This window comes from Solanum lycopersicum, chromosome 9 (assembly GCF_036512215.1).
Source record: "Solanum lycopersicum chromosome 9, SLM_r2.1".
In the NCBI taxonomy this organism is placed as follows: domain Eukaryota; kingdom Viridiplantae; phylum Streptophyta; class Magnoliopsida; order Solanales; family Solanaceae; genus Solanum; species Solanum lycopersicum.
The window spans coordinates 63100775-63127355 of NC_090808.1; the positions used below are offsets into that span (position 1 = coordinate 63100775).

Sequence of the window (26581 nt, forward strand, 5' to 3'; positions counted from 1 at the left end):
TTTTATTTGAGAAAACAAATTGCTCATATTTTGATAAAACAAAGTTGTGTTTGGACATGTATAGAGAAAAAATATTAGACAAATTGATAATCTCAAAACTCATCTTGAACGTACAAATAGCTCCAAAGCAAGTATCCAACACTAAATGTACAATAATTAACTAAAAATAAGACAAATTGCTCTTCGAGTATACGAGATACTTTGTTTATTTTCAGTGGAGGACAAGCCACTCAGTTCAAGAATGCATCATCATGCTTCTAAGTTCTAGTAATTTGTTGCCAATACAAGTAAAGAATCACTTGCTGCTTGCAAAATTAAACATCATACATTTGAGATTAAAAGTGATATTGATATAATTGGACAAATATCTTCTCAAAGCCAACAAAATTCACTGACACACTGAGAACAACAAAGAAGAATTGTTGTGTGTTAATACATAACATGAAGCAACTGGTCCATCATATTGACACTAGTTACTCTATAACTGAAGATCAACCAACCAACCAACCAGTCCAGTCTCTGGTGCAAACTTCACTACCCCTCCTGATAATAACTACGAACCCATTGTATCCCACTGGAGGGGTTTGGGGAGGGTGGAGTGTGTGGAAACCTTAACCCCTACCTTGAGAAGGTAAAGACTATCCCTCCTGATGAATTTCGAGAGTTCAAAGTATAGAGCCTAAAAACACTTTGTCACTCTGCTGTTCTTCAAGCTATCCCAGTCAATTTAACGGTTATCAAATCAGGCGAAATCCCATTGTTCAGAATGCACTCATGTTGAAAATAATTCTACAATTAGTAGTATAAGGATTTGTCTGGTAGTCATAATCAGATTGTAGTAACACTAAGCTCAGGTTTTACCATTATCTTGACAGGTTTCCCGAGCTTGGATTTATCTTCCATTCGAGCAATTTCAAGAGCCCTCTCACAAATAGGATATCCCTGATCATCCCATGACTCCAGTATTATGCCAGAACCAATACAAGTCCTTCCATCGTAAAAGGCCGCAAATTGTCCAGCTGCCAAACCCTGATCATCTCCAGATAACCGGACAACTGCAACTTCCTGGCCATGTTGATCAACTTCCATGACCAAGCTGCAGTTGTAAAACCCAGGACCATGACGAACCTAAAGAACAATTGAAAATGAGCATTTGCTTGTACACCAACACCTATCACTCTGAAATTCTACTGTTACCAAGCTCACAATGCAAAACTTAAAATATGACAGTGCTCCCAGAATAAAATAATCAGGCTACAAAACGAAAATACAAGAAAGTCAACTGTATTTCACTTGTGAGTCATGTCATGTACATATTAACGTTTGTTTTTAACCTAAGCTCATGTTGGACATTCTTAGATATGTAAAAGGTGTCATTCAGATGTTCAAAATAAGAAGTTCAATGGGGAGAAAAGGAAATTTTTTACCTTGCATTGAAGCTCATCGATTTGTTTAGGAAATAAACCACTGAGCCATTTCAAGGATCCAACGCGAAATAACCGTCTTTTCTTGTCAACAGAGAAATAATTTCTTGATACGTAGACTACATTATTTTTAATATCCTTCTCCACAACATACCTACAAAATAAGGAAGATCTCTAATAAGTTCATTTAAAGATATATGAAAAAGATTGACTCATTCGGATTGATGAGACTAATTGCTAAGTCCTAAATGTCATGAAGGCCAGGAATATAAGATGACAATGCAAGCATTTTGTTATCTGTTTACTGTGGATTATTGCAACTATCATCTTGTTGAAGGTCGAGTATCCATGAGAGTCATCACTCACTGGACGAGCCTTTCTATTTGTACCAGTTGAGTACGTCTGCCCAAGACCCAGACAAAAAGCTTTGTACCTTACCACGGAAACTCCGCTATCAATGTCGTCTGGCCCAGTTGCCCCAACTGGACTTAACCATTTGACTTCTGACGGCGGTAATAACACCATAAAAAACAGTTAACAATAAGATAATCAAACTGCTTAACCTCTTGAGACCACAGATAGTACATATACTAAGAAAGAGCTCATAGCATACCAGGGCCCTCCAGGAAGACGTAAACCTTGGCGCTGACCAATAGTATAGAACCAAAAACCACGGTGGTTTCCAAGATAATCTCCATTCTCTGCTTCCAATATAATACCTTCTGATTCTCCAATGTGTCTAGCAACAAATTCACTGAATTTTATCTGAAATTCCAAATGGAACTGACACTAAGATCTTAGGGGGAAAACCGAACTTTTACCAAAAATTAGAACAAATCTTAATCCTTATGGAGAAGCGTGCAAAATCTAACAAAATTAAGAAAGTATATAGCTACAAGATGAGTCTATGGCTAAAACTTTTGTTGTGTAGACCTTCTATGCAGAAGATGAAGTTTTGAAATATAGAGCTGATCATGGTTATGAAATTACTTACATGACTTGTACTGGTGGATGGAAACTATGAACCTCTACATTCTTTATACCATGTTGCACTGGCAGATTGATATGAAATGGTCTTAAATATAGAAAATACATTGTAAATCACTAAATCCCACCCACTTTTCATAGACAAGTTTAAACAATTACTGTCTGCCACAACTAATCTGGAAAACTCAATACATTATTATTTAGCAAATGATACCCATGTAACATTGTTAAGAGGTCTAATTAACTGATTACAGCTTACCAGCAGAATAGTTGAATGATTTAGTAAATAACTTATTTGAGTTACTCCACGAGAATGACATAGGTTTGCCAAACAACACCTTATACCAAAAAAACAAATGTAGCTGAGGAATGTGCTGGTAAAACAGACCTTGCCGAGAAAACATATTCCTTGTGAATCCTTCCTTTCTTGGTTTGGTAGATTAAATGACTTAGCAAGCATGCGAACTTCATCCTGCACATATGATGAAAGATCAAGAGTAATTCAGCCTCAATGAAGAGTTGAACTTTTTCAAACAATCACATCCAAGAAGGAAGGAGGGTGAAGACAGATTCCCTCTCTACGATTTAATATTTGATTTTAAAAATATACATTGTAAAGAAGATAAGTGCAAAGACAACAGCCTCACCTCACCTTTTGAATACATCCAAGTGGGAAAATAAGTCGTTTAAGCTGAGCCTGTGAGAGATGAGAAAGGAAGTAGGTTTGGTCCTTGACCTGAAACAGCACCACTGCAGACATAAGAAATCAGCCAAATTGACCCAACCGAATGAAAAGGCTCGGGGACAAGGACTTAAACTTCCAAAATACATAAAAAATGATTATTAGAAGTGGCATTTCAAAGAATGTCACTCATATATTGTTTAATGTTACTGTTACATAGAATAAGATATGAGCATTATGCCACGAATAGGCAGGAGATTTGAAGAGTCATCCAATCCAAGTTTTCAACAGAAAGTGGAGGACACCACTTGCACAGCATGCTACTCTCACCAACTTAGGGGTGTCAAATAGGAATGTCTGCCTAAATTTAGGCCGGTCAAAAAGAGTTAAGTCAATGATTGGCTCATGATCCATCCCGTCCGAAATTCACTTGAATCAAGATGGATTGGACATTTGGTCAATTTGTGAAAAATGAAAAGATCATTGCCCAACCTGCCCAAGTCGGACCAATTTTTCATTTATTTGATTTTTTCACCAAATCAAAAAAGTTTTTACTTTGTTTACAGGAGAAATTCTGTGGAAGTGTACACATCAAACCAAAAATATATTCCAATCACTTGTATACCCTTGCAATGCTTCTGGTACACATAGGAAAAGGTGTAAGATGTAAAACTCTCAGTAAATCAGGAATTGAAGTGTGGCAAATTAAACTATTTCTTCTGTATCAAAAGATGATGAACTCCTAGTTAACCATCATTCTTGGAGCAGTATTGATACTACATATGAACCTTCAACAGAATAATATATTTGCTTTGGTTGTTTTATTTATCTGTTTTTAATCATAATTTCGAGATCTACATTACAATTTCATTATGAGATATATCTTAAGACGCTTCATCACATTTACTATATTTTTCAAGATAAGAACCAAATGTAATATATCTCAAGAAACATATACCAAATTTACCTGAAAGAATTATACAGACAGTCGTGAAAGACGTTGATCATAAGTTCAAAGAAGATATCTTGGTTAAAAGCAACGGGGGCTAGGTGGGTTGGGAAGGTGTTAAATCAAACTTTGTATCCTCAACTGCTAAATGTCTGTCTCTTACAAAAGAACTTCTTTTGATGGGACTATAATGTTTAATTCCCAACCATGTATATCTGTAAGTCATTTCCCATATGTTCTTCATTTTACCTACAGTGAAGCAAGACTCTTCCACACCACTCTCATCTTCAAGATATCCCCTTCTCAAGTGAACATATCAAACTTTTACAAAAGAAAATAGGGTAAGAGGCTCTAAGAAACATGTACGAATATAAAAACACACCATATCTTTTGACAATTCCAAGACAGAAGGTTCGTCCAGCTGCTCAGTAGATGCATGGACAATCTTTGCATAATGTCCCGAAGCAACAAAGTCAAATTCCATTCCACTAATGGCATCCATAAAAGCACCTGAAAATAAATTTTTCACTATCACGCTAACGAAACTAAAGAATAGTGGATTGCTTTTCATATAACATGACTGACCAAATTTTATCCTAGTATTACAAAGGACATCTGGATTTGGAGTCCTGCCACATTTGTACTCCTCAATGATATATGACACCTAAACATGGAAAACTTACTAATCAAAACAAACTAATATTATGACGGAGCTTTCATCAATAGCCCCCAGATTATCTTTATATTGCATCACATAAAGATACATTAGTATAAAAATCCAATCTAAGGTTTAAAAAAAAAAAAACTATTCACGAGGCAAGGGCGCAAGGCTGGAAAATGTGTAATCAAAGCAGCTGAAAAGTAAGCCGAAACTTACCACATTATTCCAATATTCATCAGTCAAATGGACAACTTCCAATGGTACATCAACCTGAGAAGTCAGAAAACAAATGTTGTGGAAACTTAATTGGAAATATCAAACTAACTAATGCAAGGGACCCCCCTCCCCCCACCCCCACCCCCACCCCCAATAATAGGAATCATCAACGTGAAAAGAGCTTGTCGAAACATAACTTTAACATGAAAAGAGAATGTGGAAACATAACATCAACCTGAAAAGCGCTTGTGGAAATATAACATCAACCTGAAAAGCGCTTCTGGAAACATAGTGAGTAATATCTATCAGATTACTAATGCAACACCAGGAAAAAGAAACAATCACCCACAATCTGGATTATGTGCAAAAGGTAAAGCATGTCATGTCCGAAAATGCTTCCAATTTAATCCTATAAACTATTTGGTATGGCTACCCTTTTCCCTTTTTCCACAGCCAGGCCAGGAAGTTGTATAAGCTTGTCCATTAACAATAGATTTAATTCTCCACTGGCCTTTAGAACCCGTGTGGATTGTCTTGAAAAAAGTAGCTTTTAAAAAGTAACTTTATAAAGTCAAACTTAAATGACTTTTAAGTTAAAGATAAAAAGTAGGGAGAGTCCTACTTTTGACTTTTAACTTATTTTAAGTTATTTTTAAATTTGTCAAACACTCAAAAGATAAAATGACTTACAAGTAGGTTTGACCAACTTTTAAGCCAATACAAACAGGCTCTCAATGTAATTAACAAGTCTTGCAAAGTTGATGGATCTATCCCTCAACCCACCAAAAAAAATAATAACAATAATAAAAAGAAACTAACAATTTATGCAGTAAGTAACAAGCATTTAACAGATATTAACCTAAATCAGTCAGAGCTATCACCACAGAGATGACTCTATGTCTACCAGGTATCAAATTCTCTTCCAGATCAATACATGAAAAGAGAAAATAACCAAGGAAAAGAGAGTGACCTGGTCACAAACACCCTTCGCATATTTCAAGTCATCCTCCCATGGGCATTCAGACCAGTAGTTCTCGAAGTCTTCCTACAAAAGAAAAGGCAATACACTTGATGATTGTTCAACACTGCTTGAAACTAAAAAGATTAAGGGCTCATTTTGTTTAAGATATAAGGCAAACCCACCTCGGTATAAATTTCTCATAGCTAAAATAGTGTGAGCCAGAAACATTTAATTCTTTAATCTTTCATAACTTCTACAACATTTGATTCTGAATTAATAAGTACATTTGATTTCTGGTACTAAATCATGTATAACTAATTGGCACAAGTTATCTGAGAATCAAGGTACAATTTAGTTTATGAAAGCTTGTCCAAGGAAAAATCTAACACTGGTCGCTAACAAAATACACTACTCGCAGTTATTTGATCTATCTATAGGGACAGAGAAAGAAGGAATAGTAGTAAACAACCCATATTCTTCGGCAACACTAAGACTAATTGATATGGGGCAGTAGTAAAATTACGTACTTGAAACCAAATCTTGAGATAAAAAGCAGTGCAGGAATGTCCAGCAGCATGAAGTAGACGAAGAGCCACGCTGCTATCAACGCCACCACTAACCAAAACCGCCACTTTGAGAGGATTCTTGTGAGGCATCGAGCAAGATAAGTATGTGGGATCGATTCTTTCATCACCGTAGTTCCTGATTGGGGATGAAACTGCAAGGGGTTTCAGCGAAAACAGTCGTCTTGCAGTAGTTGTTATCTTTCTTGGCTGAGAGAAAACCTGGATGAGGGGCTTCTGGAAAGGGTAAAGGGAGAACAAGTGCGCATATTGAAATGGAAGAGGAATTGTTGACATGGTTGCCCTTAGCATTTCTGTTTATTTGGGGAGTCAGGCCTCTGAAATTCTGTTTTGCATACGCCTGAAGATATGATAAGAAATAATATTTTACTAATTTTCCCTTACCTCTCTTCATAAATATGGCTAAACAAATTTTATGGGTATTTAAACAATAATAAGTTAATAACATCAACCAATAATGACTTGTTTGAACTCTTCAAATTTATAGTTTTTATGTTATGTCACTATAATCAAACGAAACAACTAATATTAAGGCAAAAATGTGAAAAAAAATTAATGAACTATCTCTTTCGGGGAAAATGACAAGTACTTCGATCGGGACAAATATTTATATGAATTTTGACAACTAATATGGAAAAAGGAAGCAGTATTTTTACAAGACATGAAATCTTTAAGTTTAATAGAAACATTTGATAGTTATGTTATTATATATATTGGTAGGCTGACTCAGCTTATTAAGATGTTAGCCATGTATTTGCAATACATTGTCTTGGATTTTGTTGTAAGATACTTTATTTACGATTATAAGAATTTGAGTAGTTTAATTCAAGGTCTAAATATTTTATTCACTAATACAAGGATTTGAGTAGTTTAATTTAAGGTCTAAATACTTCTAACGTTAAGAAAGAAGAATATATTTTTTTCAACTTCAACATTTTTCAAGTAAAATTCAGATCTTAATCCACTATCAAGTTCTTTTACAAATAGGGGTGGACATTGTTGGTCAGGCTCAATTCGGTTCGGTTTAATCGATTTTTCATTTGGTGCACCAATAACCACAACTAAATTATTTTGGTTTTCTCTAATTCAGTTCGCCTCTGCCATCTTGAGCTTTTTATTTGGATATTGTTTTATTAAAAAGTAGGTGTTTAAAAGAATTAATTCATTGTAATTCCTAACATGCTATGTTCTTCTGCTACTCTCAAGGTTTTTTTTTTCTCTTTCTATGTACACTTTGAATGCTTCTTATCCTTTCCCTCCTACTTAGGATGAAGTTGTCATCTTTTAGTTTTCATTTTTGTTTTCTTCAGCTGCAGCAGCCAAAAAGAACATAGCAGTTGTTTGAAAATAAAGCTATAGCAGGTGTGCAAAATTCAGTTATAGGAGCCAGGCAGAACATAGCTGCAGTGCAAAATTCAGTTGTAGAAGCCGAGAAAAACATAGTAGCTGTGTAACATTCAGCTGCAGCAGCCGAGAACATAGCATTTGTGCAAAACTATGCAATTACCAATATGCAGTAAATAGTAAAAACTACTTGACAATCAAGCTTGAAAGAGCCAAAATGCATATCACCACTCCAAATATCTCTAGCAGTAATAGCTAAACAAAGAAACACTTCATACACGATGTACCTAAAAAAGCTAATTTTTCTAAGGACTCAAAACACTATATCGTTAGCAAAAATGGATCTAAAACTTCTAAAAAATACACAACACCGACAGATGAAAAGCAGAAATCGAATTCATGGTTTCAAGCCTTCAGCCAGCAGAAAATTTCAATAGCTTTAACATGGAGTTCAAAAACTTCAAATACAGAGAAAATAATCGAAATTTCTTCTTGAACAAGCACAAATATAGCTTCGAACTAGTATCAACTCAATTCAGTTGAGTTTTTTTCAAGAAAATTTCAACATATTTAATATTTTTCTTAATCTTCAATTGATTCTTTTTAAAAATAAAAAAAGAGGGCTCTTACCTGACACGAGGATGAACAGCGGCAGGCGGCAGGCGGCAGGCACCGGCTCTGTCTCCTCAGGCGCTATCGAGTAATGTCCGGTAGACTGAGGCTTGCTCTTTTCATGTTATAACCTTAATACTTATCTGTATAAGATTTTCAGTTTAAAAAAAAAATTGATTGAAAATCTTTTTAAAATAAAATATAATATAGAAGAAGAAGAAAGAAAGAGTTTGTTTTTGCCCTCATTAATTTTCATAATATTAAATGTAATATGTTATTTAAAACACAAAATGATTACGATGATTCATTTTTCGACATTTAAATATGTATGATTTATATATTTATAAGCACAATTAACATACAATTCTAAATATTAAAACTATAATTTAATAAAATAAATTTATTATTAAATAAAAAAATGAAATATTTGTATTTGCAAGTGAGGTGGAGAAGGTTTGTTCTAGTGTTAGTAGTGGTCACGATATATGTTATTGGTTAATGGTGATGATGGTTAACAGCAGTAGTCGGTGAGATAGTGGTAATTGATGGTGATGGTGATAATGAAGTTGATTAATATTAGTGGTTTACGGTGTTTATAGTGATGCTAAAGAATGTGTGGTGATAATAAATAATAATGCTAGTTGGAATGATGCATGGGGTTAATAGCAGAGATTGACCGCACTGACGATAGTAAATGATGAAATGGTAGAGGTGATCGTGATAATGATAATAGTGGTGATAGACTGATAGCAGTGGATATAATTATAAGGATGAAGATAGTGAGTGTGTTGGCGATCAATTGTAATGGTGGCAGTCATGATAATTGTTAGTTATGGCAGTTGTTTAAAACCGTATTAGTGAAGCAAAGATGGTTAGTGGTGGTGACTAATAATAGTGGATGGTAGAACTTAAAGTTTGTTAGGGTACTGAACAATTTCAATTTCATGCAAGATCATTTTAACTACTTTTTATTTACATGAAAAGTGAATTGTTGGATAGAATAGCTTGTTCACAAAAGAAAATATCGATGAAAGAAAAAATTACATTAAAATTGTTCACAAATTTGAGGTAGTAGGATTTAGATCAATAAGTATTTTTCACCGCAATGAGAAGCTGACCACAGCGGAGCATAATGAATATGTACAAAAAGTTAATTGGTGAAAAATTAGATGATTCAAAATTTAATCGGAATCTAACTATGAAACTCTTATATCTTAACATGACCAGATCATATATAACATTTATTTTACATGTGTTGAGCCAATTTATGTGGTATTGTAATATGTTAGAATGAACCAATATTAATTTTTTTAGCTTTGAAAAAACATCACCATTAACTACATTTTTTTTTATGTAGACTGATTAACTTATTCAATTTTTTAAAAAATCATATAACAGTTATGCGATGAAACTAGATGACTTTTTGATTTTTTAGAAAGCCAAAAAATAAAGCATTATCTCAAAGAAGCTCTACAGAGTTAGAGTATAAGATCATGACTGCAATTATTTTAGAATATTATGACTAATATGTAAATGTAAAGAGCTAATTGTTAACATCAAGATCTAAGTGAAGGTGTACAACGAAATAAAACAACAATACAAATTGATGCAAATGTCATAATTCATGAAAAATAAATAAATTGTTAGATTATCCCTTTATTAAAGAAAAAAGCATGATTTTACCGTCAAGACAAAGTTTATAGTTCAATTGATCAAGAAACAGGCTTATTTACTTAAGTATTAGGAAAAGCTCAACGCACCTATTGTAAGTTTAAATACTTTAATAACATAATATTAGGATCTTGAACATGATAATCTTACATAGAGATCGTTAGGAGTACATACCTGATGAGGAAGATATCACCACAGAGAAAAGCAGAAGAGTTAGTCGTAAATGGGTTTCTACCTCCTTGCCCTAACTTCATGTTACCACAATCGCCAGCGATGGAATTATCGTAGACAATATGCGATGATACTAATAGGTAGAAGAGGATCAATTTATAGAGGTTATGATTTAATCTGGTACGTCAATCAAGTAATCAATGTACAAACGAGATTTATTTCTTATTAAAATATTATTTATGGTATTACTTGGATTACAAGTAAACTTGAACCGTAAGTAAGAAATAATTAATAATAATTCTTACATTCTCCCACTTGGTTCATAACCATATAACATTAATATTTAATAAATATTAGTTGCGCATACAATAGATCTCTTCTATAATGCCCGTCATACATATCACAATATAACAAACTACTAATGTGAGTTATAACGGTTGTACATAAATTTTAAGCTACATATTTCATTTCATATACTACTACATTAGCAACTTATCATACTAGGTTTATAAGCTATAAAAACATATAACATTACGGTTCAATATAATGTCTTATAGAGACCCGTCTTGTAATTTCTCAAAATAATAATGTGTACACCATTATGAGAAACAAGATATTCATTAATGTATATCAGAAACAAATAATTTGAGCTCAAAGTGTAAAAAATCATAAATGTATCAATTATAAGTAAAATCAAGACCCATTATTTGAACATGTTCTTTAAATGTCTTTGGTTGGAAGCTTTTTGTTAACAGATTTGCAATCATGCAATCAGTTCTAATATTATTAAGTAACACTCTTTGTTTTCGAATTTCTTCTTTGATGGTAAAGTACTTTAATTCTATATGTTTGACACATTTGGAGTACTTATCATTCTTGGAGAAGAATACTACTACAACACTATCACGATAAAATTTCAGCGGTTTGGTAATGATGTCGACAACCCAAGTCCTGAAATAAAGTTTCTCAACCATAATGTATGAATTGTGGCTTCATAACGTGCCATAAATTTTTTTGCAAGTTTTCAGTGATTAATTCCAGAGATACTTTGATATCTTCCTAGCATTCCGACCACAAAGCTAATATACGGTCTTGTGCAAGTTTGAACATACATCAAACTTCCAAGAATAGAAGATTAAGGAATTGAGATCATTTCCTTTCGTTCTACATCATTCTTTGGGCATAACATGAGATTAAATTTGTTCCCTTTTTAATAGGAACTATTCCTGCTGAACAATTGTTCATATTAAATCTCTCTAGATTTTTTTTTATATAGCCATTTTAAGACAGTCCCAATAATTCTTGTGATCTATCATGGAATATTTCCATCCCTATCACATAGGATGTCTCACCATATCTTTCATTTCAAACTTCATAGAGAGAAAGTCTTTCGTCTCCCACAATATGCCTAAATCATTAACAACAAGTAAAATGTCATCAACATACATGACTAAAAATTTAAACTTACTCCCACTAATCTTTTGGTTAGACACCATCAATGGTAATTTTCTTAAATCCAAAAGATATTATGGTATTATTAAACTTTAAATACCATTATCGTCAGGCTTGTTTGAGTCCATATATTGACTTCTTTAGCTTACACACCATTTGATCTTTTCCTTTAATTTCGAAACTCTTTTGTTAATCCATATAAACATCCTCATTCGATGTCTATATTAAGAAAGACTGTTTTCACATCCATTTGATAGACTTCAAATCATAATGGCTACCAAAGCGAAAATAAATCTTAATGAGACTTTGAGACCGGTGAGAAGGTCTGTTTATAATCAATGCCTCCCTTTTGAGTTTATCCATTAGCAACAAGTCTGGCTTTATATCGTTCAATATTACCATTTGAATCGTGTTTGGTCTTGAAGACCCATCTACACTCGATTATTTTTAAAACCTTCTGGTTATTGAACGAGATCCCAGACTTTGTTGTATTCCATGAATTTTAACTCTTCATTCATGGCTTCAATCCATTTATCAGACTCATTATTTTTTGTGGCTTGTGAAAAATGAAATGAAATCCTTATTATTTTCAATGTCAAAATCTGACTCTTGCAAATAACACATAATGACTGATTTTCTTTATGACATTGTTTGTGGTTCATTTGCATCAGATACTTGTGAGTTAGTTTCTTCTTGAAGTGTTTCACCCAAATATTGTTCAACATTGTTAAAGTGTTCTTCAACAAGAGGAACAACATTTGTGATTGGTGCCGAAGTAGCTACATTCATGGACAATGAAATATTTATCCTTACCACATTAATTTTCACACTTTGTCTTTCAACACTCCCACCAACTTCAACATTCTCAAGGAATTTTGCAAATAAATCTAGACATTGTTCTGATTCATTACAATTTTCATAATATTCACTATCTCTATCTGCCCTGATAATTTTCACTTTCTTATCTAATTGTCTTTCAACCTCTTTAACATAAACTTTGAGAGTGTCCGTTGCTTGAGAATCTTTTTCTTTCAACAAATAGATAAATTCATAACGTGAATAATCGATAGAGGTGATAAAATATTTTTCTCCACCAAAAGATGGAACATCAAAGGGTCCACAATATTAGTGTGTATAATTTCAAGAAGTTGAGTGCTTCTTTTGGCACTTTTCTTGGTATGTTTGGTTTGTCTTCCTTTAATGCAATCCAAACATATATTAAGATCAATAAAATTCATATTCTGAATAATCTCATTCTTTTCTAATCTATGTTAGGATACATGACCCAAACATTTATGCCACAAATAATCAGAATTTTTATTTAGTGAACTACGTCTAATTATTATCAAGTTTCAATCTATATAAACCATCAATAAGAACATCAGAACCATAAAAATAGTATTCTTATATAAATTGAAACAACCATATCCAAACCTAAAATCAAATTCAAAAACATCAAGTCTTGAAAGAGAAATCAAATTCCTAGAAATTGAAGGAACATAAAGATTCTATAATAGATCAAGGTGGTGTCTAGTCTTTAAGATCAAACGATAAGTCCATATGCCTTCAATTTTAGCCTTCATGCGATTTCTCATAAACAATTTTTTTTATTTGAATCCGTAGTTTGGATTGTAGTGAATCCCTGCAATATAGTGGATATATGAGTACTTGTACCAGAATCAAGCCACCAAATATTATTAGAAACTTCTACAAAATTTGATTTGAAATATACAAAGGCACTAAATGTACCTTTCTTTTCAAATCAAGCTTTACGTTTCAAACTATCTTTCTGATAGTGTCCTTCCTTTTACGGAAATGACACACATCAACCTTGAGTTCCTTATGAGCATCTTGTGAAACTTTAGTAGGTGCTTTATTTTTCTTTAACTTGTTGACTTTTACTTTAAGTCATTTACCAGCTTCTTGACCCATGAGGTTAATGGAATGACCTCCTTGTTTCTTAAGTCTTGACTCCTTTTGAGTAAGCATACTGGACTAAGACTGGTCAACGGATCGGAACCGGTTCACCGGACCGGAATGAACCGGTATCGGACGGGACTGGAACCCGTTGACCGGTATCGGGATGAATCGGATCGGAATTATCGTGATGATTTATCGGTTCCGTCCCGTTCCACTATATACCGGGATGGAACCGGAATGACCCGGAACGGACCGGGATGGAACGGGACGGAATTAACGGGACGATATTTTTTGGAATTACGAAAATATATTTTTTTTTATTTTTTAAGTATTAATTAATAGTTTTTAAATTCATACTATAAATTTTACTTAAGTTTATTTTAAAGATATTTTATTAATTTTTTTGTTGTTAAGTTTGCAAGTAAAGTCTAATAAAGTTTTCAAAATTTAAATCTTTTAAAGTTTATACTTTATAAGTTATTACTTATATTCATTAATATTTATTTTATAAGTTATATTTATAACTTTATCTTGTAAATATTAAATAAATAAAATTTGTAATTTTAAAAAAATTAAATTAAATATAAATTATATAAAATATAAAATATAAAAAAATTAATATATATTAAATAAACCGGACCAGACTGGAACCGGAATGAACCGGGATGAACCGGTACCGGTACACCGGTACGAAATCATGGTTCCGTCCCGTTTCGTATACCGGTTCAGACTATCCCATCTCGTCCCGTAGGCAACCGAAATGGAACAAACCGGAACGGTACCGGTACGTCCCGTTCCATTGACCAGTCTTGTACTGGACAATTCAGTAACATCCCACTTATCCTTAATAGTGTTATAATTAATTTGGAATTGTCCATACTCAAGAGTCAATGAGTTCAGAATAAACTGAACCAAGAAGGTGTCATCCACTTTCATCCCCAAGGTCCAAAGTCTTGTTGCAATGTAAGTCATCTCAATGATATGATTTTACATACTACACGACCCATCAAACTTCATAGTCGTCAATTCAACCATTAGTGTACCAGCGCGAGACTTATCAGCAGAACGAAAATGTTCTTCCACAAACTTCAGAGATTCCTTGGCACTTTCTGTTTGTAGAAGAGTACTTTTAATGTTATTAAGAACTATCATTCACATGAACATAACACTCAATCTATTAGAGTGTTCTCATGATTTATGGAAAGACTTCTCATCCTCACTGTTTTTATCAGTAATGGCAGTAGGTTTGGTATTTAATTCAATCCATTGAACATAGTAACAAAAGAATCATGTGAATGAAAAGAAATAACTGCAAATAGATACATGCTCACGTATAAAAAATAATGTGAATTCAGTAAAACGATAAAAGTATATCGTAATTTTCCGTTGGGTAGATACTACAACATACTTTCATAATTTAAATGTCACTTTTAAATTATTAATAGGTAGTTAAATAATTTTAACCAAACATATACGACATCTTTGGATATACAATATATGGTTTGATTGAAAATATTAATTTATCATAATTTTTACATCGTAGAATGATAGATTTACCTTTGGGTAAAACTTTTTTTAAGTTCTAGCAATAGTGAAAGTCAATTTATCTATTTACTTTTCAAAATAGGCATTTAATTAACTTTCATAGATAAACGATAATTTTATGAGTGCATATTTTCTTAACCATACTAGTTTGGACATTTAGGTGACTAACAAACTATATGAATACAATGCATACATAATCTCATAAAATTTTGTGCATGTAAATAATTTTAAACAATTTAGTTTGACCACTTTGGTGACTAACAAACTATAAAAACACAATACATGCATCAAGTGATCATAAACATAATATGTGTAGACGTTATTTTCTCTAGTTTAGACACTTTGGTTGACTAACAAATTATATAATACAAAACACACATAACATCATAAAATTTTGTGCATGTGAATAATTTTAAACATTTTAGTTTGGTCACTTTGGTGAATAACAAACTATAGAAACATAATACATGCATCAAGTGATCATAAACATGAATGTGTAGTCGTTAATTTTCTCTAGTCTGATCTATTTGGTGACTAACAAACTATATAAATACAATATAACATAATATCATAATATTTTATGCATGTGAATAATTTTAAACATTTTAGTTTGACCACTTTGGAGACTAACAAACTATAGAAACATCATACATGCATCAAGTGATCATAAATATTTTATGTTTAGACATTAATTTCTCTAATATTGATTACTTCGATGACTAACAAAATATATTGCACTAAGGACCCGTTTGGTAGGAAGTATTAATCAAAACAATCCATGGATTAAAATATAGTCCAACAAAAACATTGTTTGGTTACTTTATTTAACCTAATCCATGGATTAGTTATACTTCATACAAGGTCTTATTTTAACCCTAGGAAAGGGATGGATAGCTAATCCAAGGTTTAGCAATTCTTGGATAAGACCCCTTAAATGACGAAATTATCCTCAAATCTTTTTTCCTATTTTTTTGTAATTCATGTTCTTTTTTTATTTATACGAGAATATTTATAAATGTTCGTTTAATTCTCCAAATTTATTCCATGTAATTTGATGATTTCATAAACTAATATTTTTTTCTCCATGTTTGAGTTGTTATATTGAGTTGATTTTTTATTTTTTTTGTTCTTAAATGTAGTTCGTCAATTGACCACGTGAACTATTTTTTTTTTTTTAAAAAAATAAGCTAAGCGTATTTGAACAATTTAAGTTGCCTTATATATATGTGTGTGTGTGTGTGTGTGTGCGCGCACGTGTGTGTATATATATACACACACATATATATATACACCCTTTAGTTATTGTGAGGTTATTTTCATTTAACTAGTCAAGTTAAATAGTAAAAAAAAAAATATTATTAATTTTGAGGTGTGATATGTCACATGGTATATTTCTATTTTTTTGTTGGTCAAATATACCTTGAACTTAACATGAATTTAAGGCAAATTAAATTGTTCAAATACGCTTAGCTTATTTTAAAAAAAAATAGTTCACGTGGTCAATTGACGAACTACATTTAAAAAAAAATAAAAAAAATCAACCCAATATAACAACTCAAACATGGAGAATAAAATATTAGTTTGTAAAATCATCAAATTACATGGAATAAATTTGGAGAATTAAACGAACATTTATAAATATTCTCGTATAAATAAAAAAAGAACATGAATTACAAAAAAAAAATAGGAAAAAAGATTTGGGGATAATTTAGTTATTAAGGTTAAATGATAAGATGCAATAATTTTCATTTTCCTTTACATTATTAATTCTTGTTACTACGTAGTTTTATTTGTAAGATAATATAGTGTTTTAGTTTTATTGAATTATAAATTTTAATTATTATTTTATAAACTCCACGATACTATTAAATTTGCGAGCAAGCGCGAAATTTTTACTAGTTTAAAATTAATTCTTTCACAGCAAAACTAAAATACTCATATTTTTTTGTAGTAATTAAATATTAATAAATTTGTAATATGAAATTATTACTTCAAAGTGAAACCCAAGCGCGCTACTCGCTTTCCCCTTTCATGAAAAGTTGTGACTTTTATGAAAAGTTGTAACTTTATGAAAAGTTGCGACTTGTATAAAAAGTTGCGACCTTTAGGAAGAGTTACGATTTTTATGAAGAGTTGTCACTTTATGAAAAGTTGTGACTTGTATGTAAGGTTGTGACATTTATGAGAGGTTGTAACTTTTCCAAAGAGTTGTGACTTCACTTTGTTTAATAAAAGTAGAGGAATTTTCTACCACTATTATTTTTAGTTTTTTTTTTCTTTATATGGTAGTTGAATTCAAATTCATTAGTTATGCTTCTTATGATGTTTGTTTCATTCATTAAAGTTTTCTTCCTCCTACTTCATGGAGATTAATCTTTACTATATGTCATAGTTATTCATGTAACTATGGCAATTTCATTTTACTGTTTTAGTGATCTTTTATAAACTCTGTAAAAAATTTCAGCAAGGATGATTGAAAATCGATTTTTTCTTTCTTCCCTTCCTACATGTTTCTTCATATGAACAAAGAAAATTGATTTAATCGCAATGTGCCATTACTATTCTTGCACCTCTCAGTCCATAATTCATAAAATTGATGAAATGGTTCAATTCATTATATTTAGTTCTTTAATAATAAAATATTTATTTTTGTCACTATTATCTGTAGAATTTTTTTGGTATAGGGGAATTGAATTAAATACATTACTAAGGTTCTTATGAAGTGTGTTTCATTCCTTTAAGTTTTCTTCCTCCTATCTAATGAAGCTTATTCTTTTACCGCAAGTCAAAGGAATTGATGTATCTATTGCAATTTCTTTTTTCTATTTTGATGTCTTTTTATTTTAACTCAGTTATAAAATCAAGTGAGCATGATTGAAAATGTATCTTCTACTTGTTTCTTTGTATAGTTTTATTCATATGCTTTTTGGAAAAATTTCTTGTGGTTTATGCTATATTTGATAGCACAAAACAATAAATATGTGATAACTAATATGCAACAAATGCTGATGTTTGATAATAGAAACAAATAGATTCCTCTATTATTTGCTACAATTAGTATATTATTTTGATTGCTCATTCTTAGGTACAAACATTTTATATACGATTGCATCCTTCCTAGAATATTATCATAGAGACAATTAGTTCACTTCTTTTATCGCAAGTTAACTAATTTGTCATATTTCTTCATCGCTTCTTTTTAGGCATAATAAGAGATCAAGTTTTCTTGAAACTAACCATTGTATAAAATACACTAAAAAGATAGTTTTTATGGACAATGAATATGCACAGTAACGAAGAGTGCTAGAGTTTTTACCTGCATTAATTAATTGTCATTAGATTTAGCGTTGCTATGAACTTTTTCTCGGGACATTTATAATTGTCGTTAAAGATCATTTTTGCCGTAATGATAACTCTTTCTTTTGATAAAGTTTTTTTTTTGCTTTTTTGATAAAGAAGTAATAACTCTTTGTTTTGCCTTCTTTCAATTGAATTTGTTAACTGTAAACTTGGATAAAGACCAACATACATCTTTTTGAAAAATATGTTCACCAACACGTGCTTTTCCTCTTGATTGTTAGTAAAATAATGTTATCTTTATTATTATTTGTGAATATTTATGAGTTCAAACACTTAGAAAATTATGCTTTGAGATTTTAATATGTTACGTGTAAAATAGAATATCCAGTTATGAATGATGTCGCCTACTACTTAGTTGATAATTACTTTAATTCTTTGTAACTACTTAATATAACCATCACAATAACTATGATTCAATTAAAAATAAGGTTGACTGGTGATATGAAACCTAAGCAATAGTAATGACTATTCTGAGACGATAAGGAAAAACATATATGATACTAACAATTTTAGGTCATAATAAAGGAGTCGAAGGTCCTCTATTTGAATTAGTTAATTATATTCTTGTATGGACGTGATTTGTTTTTCGAGACTTTTTGGTCTCTTCTTTAATGTGTGATGTTGTTCTTTATAAGTTCTTGGAATTTGGAAAATCTAATTACTTCTGACAAAAGAATTCCATGGAGATTTCTTGGACTTCCTTCTTATACATAGAATATCTTTATAACTCATAATTTTTATATAAAAAATAAAAAATAAAAAATAAATAAAGTATCATTTTTAAGATTTTGAATTGCCTTAAAGAATAAAATGACATTTACAATATAAGTGTATATATCAAAAATCCTAATATTATCAAATAATCAGGGTAAACTTAATAACATAGTTCAATTCCGTGGAAACCGGTAATTTACCTAATAATTATTAAAGCAAATCTCACAGGTTTTCATTTTTCACGTGAAGGCTTACAGATTGGGCCTTCAACCCAGCCTCGAAGTGTGTATCTTCTCAAAGTGGAAGAACGCCATTGGTCAATTTCGTAGTTGGAAAGCAATACTCTATACATAAATCTATAATTTCATTTTCTCTGTAATTGATTGATAAGAGAACCCCAATTTCTTGATGGGGTTCTGCTCAAATTAATTTTGTTAATCGTTGATCCGAGGCTTTAGTTCTTCAGCAAGATTGAGTTTGGAGTTCTGAAAGTCTTCGCTTAATTCTCTAATGTGGATGAATTGAGAAAAAAGAGCTGATAATGGGGAGTTTTCTTTATGGTTTTGTGCTGCCATTTCTGCTTTTATCCGGTAAAGATTTAAACTTTATCCTCTTTACTAAGTATTTTTATAAGTTTCTTGGCTAAGTACCTAGTGTTGTGTTATCTCAAAGCAACGTTCATATTATGTTGACCCAACATTGATTCATACTTTGTAGTGTTTTTCAGACGAGTTGTCTCAACATCTAATTTCTCTGTAGAGTGTAGCCCCAATTATTAGTTAAGATGTTGCATTTGGAAGAGTGTGATCGACCACCAGAAATATTGAACAGTATATGAAGTACTGTTATCCTTAGACTTGTGAAGTTTAAGTTTACCACAGTCTTTCTGTTTGTGGTTTGGAAGTTTAAAAATTACCTGAGCAGCATTAGAGCATACTGTGTAGAACTTTCAAGATAATAACTTTTGCAGTAAAAAGTTACTAAAGGGTTTACTTTGGCAGGGGTAGGAGAAGAATGGGGGTATAATCTAAGTAGCCTTATTCGTGCTTTCTGCAAAGAGGTTATTCCCATGTTTCAAACCCGTTGCTTATAGGCCACCAAAGGAGAAAACCTTCTGTCGCCCCACAGCCCGCTTTATTAGAAAAGAAGCTATTGAATCTTGAACATGTTAACATGTATTGCTCAAAAAGCAATGAATAAGATTTACAGAAGCTCTCCTTAGTAATAAAAAAGTTAGGATCTTTCACAAGATCCTTCTCAATTGGTCACCCTAGAGCATTATAGTTCTCCTAAATCCAGAATTTTAAGGCCTCGAGTTCTGAATTATTGGGCATATTGATTACATTAGATGTGTTTCCTTTGAACGACATTGATCACACTTGATGTATCACAAGCATAGCACTTGTAGAGAGTAAGCAGTTCCTAGGTTGCCTAAAAAAGAGTAAGCAGTTCTTCAGTTCTACTAGTCTAAGAACTCAGCAAGATCATTTGGAACCTCGTCTTGGAACTCCATAAGAAATTGAGGCTATTATAGCTAATTGATGAAGTTTTATGAGATAAATATATATGAGTGGCACTTTGTTTATCCACAAGCTAGTTCTATGAACCATGAACCACTACCTAGCAAACTGTCATAGTAAGTGCCTCATCAGGAACATGTATATACCGTCAGGTGCTTTAAATTAATATCATGTAGAAGTTAACCAATGTTCGGTACATATAAGTAGGACTTCTGTGCAGTGTATAAAGTATAGACACATTGGTACTTTCTATTTATAGATATTCTATGGTTTCAACCAATATGGAATAAGTATCTCTTGATATTTTGATCTTCAGAAATTGTAGACTTCCATTGTGATATGGTGCAAGTACAGTGACTGCCTGATGCCTTTGTCAGTGGTGGTGCCTCACTGTCTTGTAAATATCTGGAATAGCTAAAAGAATTGCAAATATAGCCCTTCACTTAATTTTATATGTGTATATGTATTCCTATGAATATGGGTTTTTGGTGCAACTATGTATCCTATCCGAGTCTGAGTTTACCATCAGTCTTGCACTTTTTTTCCATGATACCCTACATGAATGAAAAATATTCCCTTTGTCGTTCAGTAAACCATGGAGAGCCTCAAAATAGTTCTTTAGAACTTGAGTAAGGAATAATATACCTTTCTATTTTGGGAATTTCTAGAGTTTATTTGATATAACTTGGACTTTGCTTACCTACCAAAAACAAGTTGGATGCAAACTTTAATCTATCATTTGCAATTTCAGTCTCTTCCAAAAGATTGAGATTTGGAGCAAAAATCTCAATCTTTTGAAAGAGACTAAACTGCAAAAGAAAAAGAAATGATGGATAAAGTGCATATCCAAGTTTTCAGAATGCCCTCTTACATTTGGTATGTTATAGTGCATAGTTTAGAAAATAAATTGCATAATGAGAAAATCTGTTTCGTAAATGATGTACATTCCATGTTAGATAGATTGGGGCTTAATATTTTGCAACTTTACGCAGAGTCTTACTGCTGTTATACCATTTATAAAATATCACTACTTATAAAAAAGAAAGAAAGTTACCAGTTTAAAAAAAGAGAAAGAAAGAAAGAAGAGAAAACATATTTCTTAACGTTTTCTCTCTCTCTCTCTCTCTCTCTCTCTGTCTCGGTGATACCTATCGTATGCAGAATGCTGTGTCTAAAATTTTGTAAGAGAATAATTTCGTTTTCTATCTATTGTTGTAGCCGTAGGATCGTTTACATGCACTTCTCCATTAAAAATTGCCAGAAATGATGCTGTCTCACACTTGGAATTTTTCCAGGGACTAGGGAATACTTCTTTCTTACCCACATAGCAGTGTCTTGTCATTCTCTTGAGGTGTTTGTTCGTTTTCTAGATTAATAATTTTGGGGATAACTAGTAGCAGTACTGGTTTGTTTTACCTGTACCCAAGAATTTAGGGGATAACTCTGGTAGTACTACTGGTTTATTTTACCTGTACCCAAGAAAAATGGTTGTCGTTGTCTAAAAAATCGTGGTTGGTACCTTAAGAGATCTTCTCCTTCAATCGAGAACTCTTCTCAGGCTAACCTTGATTTGGGAAAAGAAGAAATTGTGGTTGGTACCTTAAGAGATCTTGTACCCTTTTGTGGGCATTCTTTTATAGCTACCTAAACAGAGTTTTTCTTTTATGCCTGAACTTACCTTATTTTTCCGTTTTCATGCAGCTGGTTTACTGAATTGGAGTTTGATTTCTCTTATCAATTTGGTGTCTTCTCTTCTTTTGCGATTCACGGCACCAAAAAGAGGTTAAGATGCTTTTTGTAGATTCACTTTCCTATTTTTAGCTCGGTTCAAGGATGTATTTCAAAGATGAGTTTCCTGTCTTCAGGCTATCTCGATTTCTTTGGGTTATTGTTCAGTGTATTTTGACAAAATCTAGATTAGTCCTTTATGTTTCACTTTCTGTACAAGCATGACCCCCTTTGAAGGATGGACCAATTAGATCATGGTACAGAAGTGTCTAACAAGCAAACCAAGTATTTCCATGTGCATTTGTTATTTGAATCATCATATCATATCATCATATATTATACTAAAACTGGGAGAATTTTAGGCAAAAGTTTAGATTAGGGTTTACCCCTACATTAAATTTAAATGTTATAAATTATTTAATAAATAAGATATAAAATTATAGATCATCATATTAGTACATGAATCAACCACCATAAAGTCTCTTAAATATATGTTGGAATAAATTCATGATTTTTGTTGTTTTGTTCATCTTCCAATTGAATATATGAATGGTTATGTTTGCCCTTCACAAAAAGGAAAAAACCCATACAAACCAATATTATATATATATATATATATATGTATATATATATATGTATGTATATTGTAATAATGTGAAGTATGTAATCTAAATTTATTACCACCGACTCTCCATTATGTGTTTATATGTAACTCCCACTAATTATATTTATTATGATATTTGTTGGACCTCTCATACTCATCCACGATCTCAAAGGATTAATGCATATCGATGAGAACACTTTGTCTTCCTCAATCCTATCTTATAAATAGTGACAGTTACAATATTATGCACACTTAAAACAGTCAGAACTATGCTCTCTTCGCATATCCCTTTTTACTTGTTTTTTCTAGTGTTTATGATTCTTGTTTGATGTCATCGTACAACTTTCTATTATTTTGTCGTTATTATTATTGAGAATTTACAATAGTTTGTTGCTTTGTATACATTAGCTCCTATCATGTGGTATTTTAGTATCCTCATTTGAATATTGTATTGTTAGTTATTTTTACTCTATGCACTTCTAGTCAATTTTATAATTAAAGATGTATTCTTTTTATTAGGAAGATATATGTACTTTCTATCGCAAAAATGATGGATATTTTTTAGTAAATACCAATAGATTTGAAGGGTTTAAAATATGTCATTAGCAATACTAAATTTGCATGAAGTATTTAGGAATAAACGTGCAACACACATTTTCAGAATTAATACATCAAAAGAACACTAAATATATGAAATGCTCTCTCTCTCTCTCTCCCTCCCTCGCTCTTCCTGTGCCCCCGCTCTCTCCCCGTTTTATGCATATCTTATATAACTCACATACGCTTTTAATTTTTGTAGGATTCCATTTCAAAGGGAGAGTTCTGTTGTGGTTTGTTTTTCTATTTTCAGTTCTCGCTATTCTTCTGGAAGTGATTTTTCTTATTGTATGGGCTATTTTGGGTCCGGAATGGGAGTTAGCTGATGCATGGTGGATAAAACTTATTGGATTGATGAAGTGAGATTTTTTTTGTCTTCTATCCAACCTTCTATTTCTGCTCGTGTTATTAACTCGTTCTTCTTTTGTGAAATTCTTTTAATATTTTGGGTAGCGGCATTTAAAGTACATTGTCATATATGCTTTTGCAGACTGAAGTCATGGAGGTCCCCCTTAGTTATTTATCTCTTGGTTCTGCAACTATTGGCTGCTGGTGTTGCTTTATTTGAAATCAATGGCAACAGATTTCGCTTGGGTCAGCTGCAAGATCCCCGCTGGGAACATTTCTTATCGGTTCTGGAACATATTGGTTAGTTCAAGTCAACTATAAGTCCACCTGATTGAATGCTAATGATTTTTTCACAAGTTGAACAAAAAAAAGCAAAACTTTCTGCATGCATTAGTAACTTGAAAGTTGAATATGTATGATTAATTTGATAAGGTAATTTTATTTATAATAATGGAAATCTTCCTTGGATGACCTGTATACCAAAGTGATAATCTACAACATAATATGACGCCTTACGAATGACACCAAATTTTGTGTATACACTAGAATCTCATGGTGTACTAAAAGAAACTAGGAACAAGAGGCTAATCCTTAAATGCATACAGTTATTGTCTATCCCATTTCTTTCTTTCCATAGGACCCATATGAGTGCTAGTGGGGCAACATTTCCAAGGTTTGCGACTCTCCTCCATCTGAATTTTCGACTGGAGAACACCTCTCAATGCGCCAGGCATCATCCCTGGCATCTCAAAACCTCACATTACACGTGATTTGCCATTGGATACAGTAGAGTGTGGCTTACATTTTCAACTGAATGTTCTTCTACCCTGTTTTCAAAAATAGCTCTCCTACCTATAACCAATCTAAATGCATACCTTTCTTGGTGCCCTGTTTCAAATAACACAATCCCAAAGCAGATAAGAAATTTTGAATTCCATGTTAAGTTTAGAGAAGGGGAATCACGAAGCAGGGGAATAACAAAGATAAATCTCCAGTGAAAGTCAAAATCCTTTCTCGGAATGTAAGAGGGGTATGGGGAAGAGAAAAAAGGGGATGGTCAGGAGATTATTTCAACTTTGGGGGGCTGATATTTATGTTCTGATTGAGATAAAATTGGTAGGATCAGAGGTGAATGTATTCAAACAATTATGGAAAAAATAGATGTATGGGGGAGTTTCAATTGGAAGATATAGGCAGAAGTGGTGGTATTATAGTAATATGGGGTAAGAGGGTGTGGAAAGAAGAGTTGGTGACAAAAATCAACCAAACTGTAGCCTGTAAGATTGAAGGCATTAATCAGGCATTCACTTGGTTTCTTTCAGCTGTTTATGTTTCTTATGACCCACTAATTAGAAGGGAACTTTTGCAAGAGTTCGTCAACATCAAAGAACCCTTGAGTATCTTGTTGAGATTTGAATGCCACAAGATATCCAAACAAAAGATAGCCACAAGGATTCACCTTGTTCGGTTTTTGCATATACCATTGTTTCTTCACTGCAGAGAGACTGAAATGGTGGCAGATTTTCATCAACCTAATGGGCATTAGTTGGTCTATGCCAAGACAAATTGGGAGAGATGGAAGATTGTCCCAGCTTGTATATGGTGGACTGTATGGATGGAGAAGAGCCAGAGGTGTTTTGAAAACAAGAGCTGCTGCCTACCAAAAATGAAGATGAACTATTTGGTTCTTTTCTACTTTTGGTGTAATCATGACTCATGAGTATCCTCAAGCATAAGAGGATATTCCTAGCATTTTAGATTACTTATGAGACCATAGGAGGCTGATTATACTACTGTGATTTCTGATTGTAATTACTACTGGGAATCTTTAGAGTATTCCTCTATTTGTAAAAATGTTACCTTTCTAAAAAAAAGTGGCTACACGGTTATAGTCAGTGGTTCTTAGTTTGTTTGGTACACAATGGGTGATGCCATACACAGTGAAGGAGGCATTGCATAGCTGGCCATGTAGGAGGGGGGGAGAAGTCAAAGGGCTTGGAGATGTTGCTCCACTAACATCATGTGGTGTCATATGAGAAAAAAAAATAGGAGGGGACTCAAAGGGATAAACCAATTTTGTTGAATGGCAATAAAGTAGTCTTTCCTAGTTTCCTTGTCATGTACCCCAGAGGTCCTTTTTTTTTGACAAGGGTAACTGGTGACTGGTGTACCCGAGAGGTCCTTTTTTGTATATCAGACTGGATTTCTTTTGTGGAGAACCAAATTTTGGTTTAGGCTCTCTAAGTTTTGGTATACGTCTTCTATATTTACTTTATAGAAGAAAAAATATGCACAAAAAGGATTAGGATTTCTTGTTGCAAGCACCTTGAAGACAATTATGCAACAAATAAAAAGCTGATGGAGCTGATCCTTTTCCTGTCTTAAGTTTTATTAGCTACTCATTTTGTGAACAAATGAACAAATATATTTCAAGTGGTCCTTATTATGTAAAATAGTGTGTGTGTGTATTTTGTTAGTGATATAATCCTTGTTCATTTTGTTACTTATACAGAATCTCTTCATAATAATGT

At 32.5% G+C, this 26581-nt stretch overlaps 2 protein-coding genes across 4 annotated transcripts in view; one reads left to right on the plus strand and one right to left on the minus strand.

The window, feature by feature from the left end:
• Positions 1-328: 328 nt before the first annotated feature.
• On the minus strand, positions 329-10391 carry LOC101266453 (uncharacterized). Of its 3 annotated transcripts, XM_069288777.1 has the most exons (12): positions 10266-10391; positions 8439-8563; positions 6408-6804; positions 5890-5964; positions 4920-4973; positions 4628-4706; positions 4425-4552; positions 3064-3147; positions 2800-2883; positions 2038-2189; positions 1428-1578; positions 329-1128 (listed from the first exon to the last, which is right to left on the minus strand). In XM_069288777.1, exons 3-12 carry the CDS (start codon positions 6753-6755, stop codon positions 829-831), a joined length of 1455 nt encoding a protein of 484 aa, XP_069144878.1. In that variant the 5' UTR covers positions 6756-6804; positions 8439-8563; positions 10266-10391; the 3' UTR covers positions 329-828. The 3 variants fall into 3 exon arrangements, with proteins under 3 accessions (XP_069144878.1, XP_010326622.1, XP_025888580.1); XM_010328320.4 differs by lacking the exon at positions 10266-10391 and having other exon boundaries at positions 8439-8579; XM_026032795.2 differs by lacking the exon at positions 10266-10391 and having other exon boundaries at positions 329-1254; positions 8439-8579.
• A 9103-nt stretch (positions 10392-19494) lies between these two features.
• Positions 19495-26581, plus strand: part of LOC101266159 (piezo-type mechanosensitive ion channel homolog) — a 29515-nt gene continuing 22428 nt past the window's right edge. The window contains exons 1-4 of the mRNA XM_010328318.4: positions 19495-19843; positions 22475-22555; positions 23905-24061; positions 24193-24350. Coding sequence (XP_010326620.1) covers positions 19795-19843; positions 22475-22555; positions 23905-24061; positions 24193-24350 — 445 coding nt within the window. The 5' untranslated portion in view covers positions 19495-19794. The remainder of the gene's footprint in view (positions 19844-22474; positions 22556-23904; positions 24062-24192; positions 24351-26581) is intronic.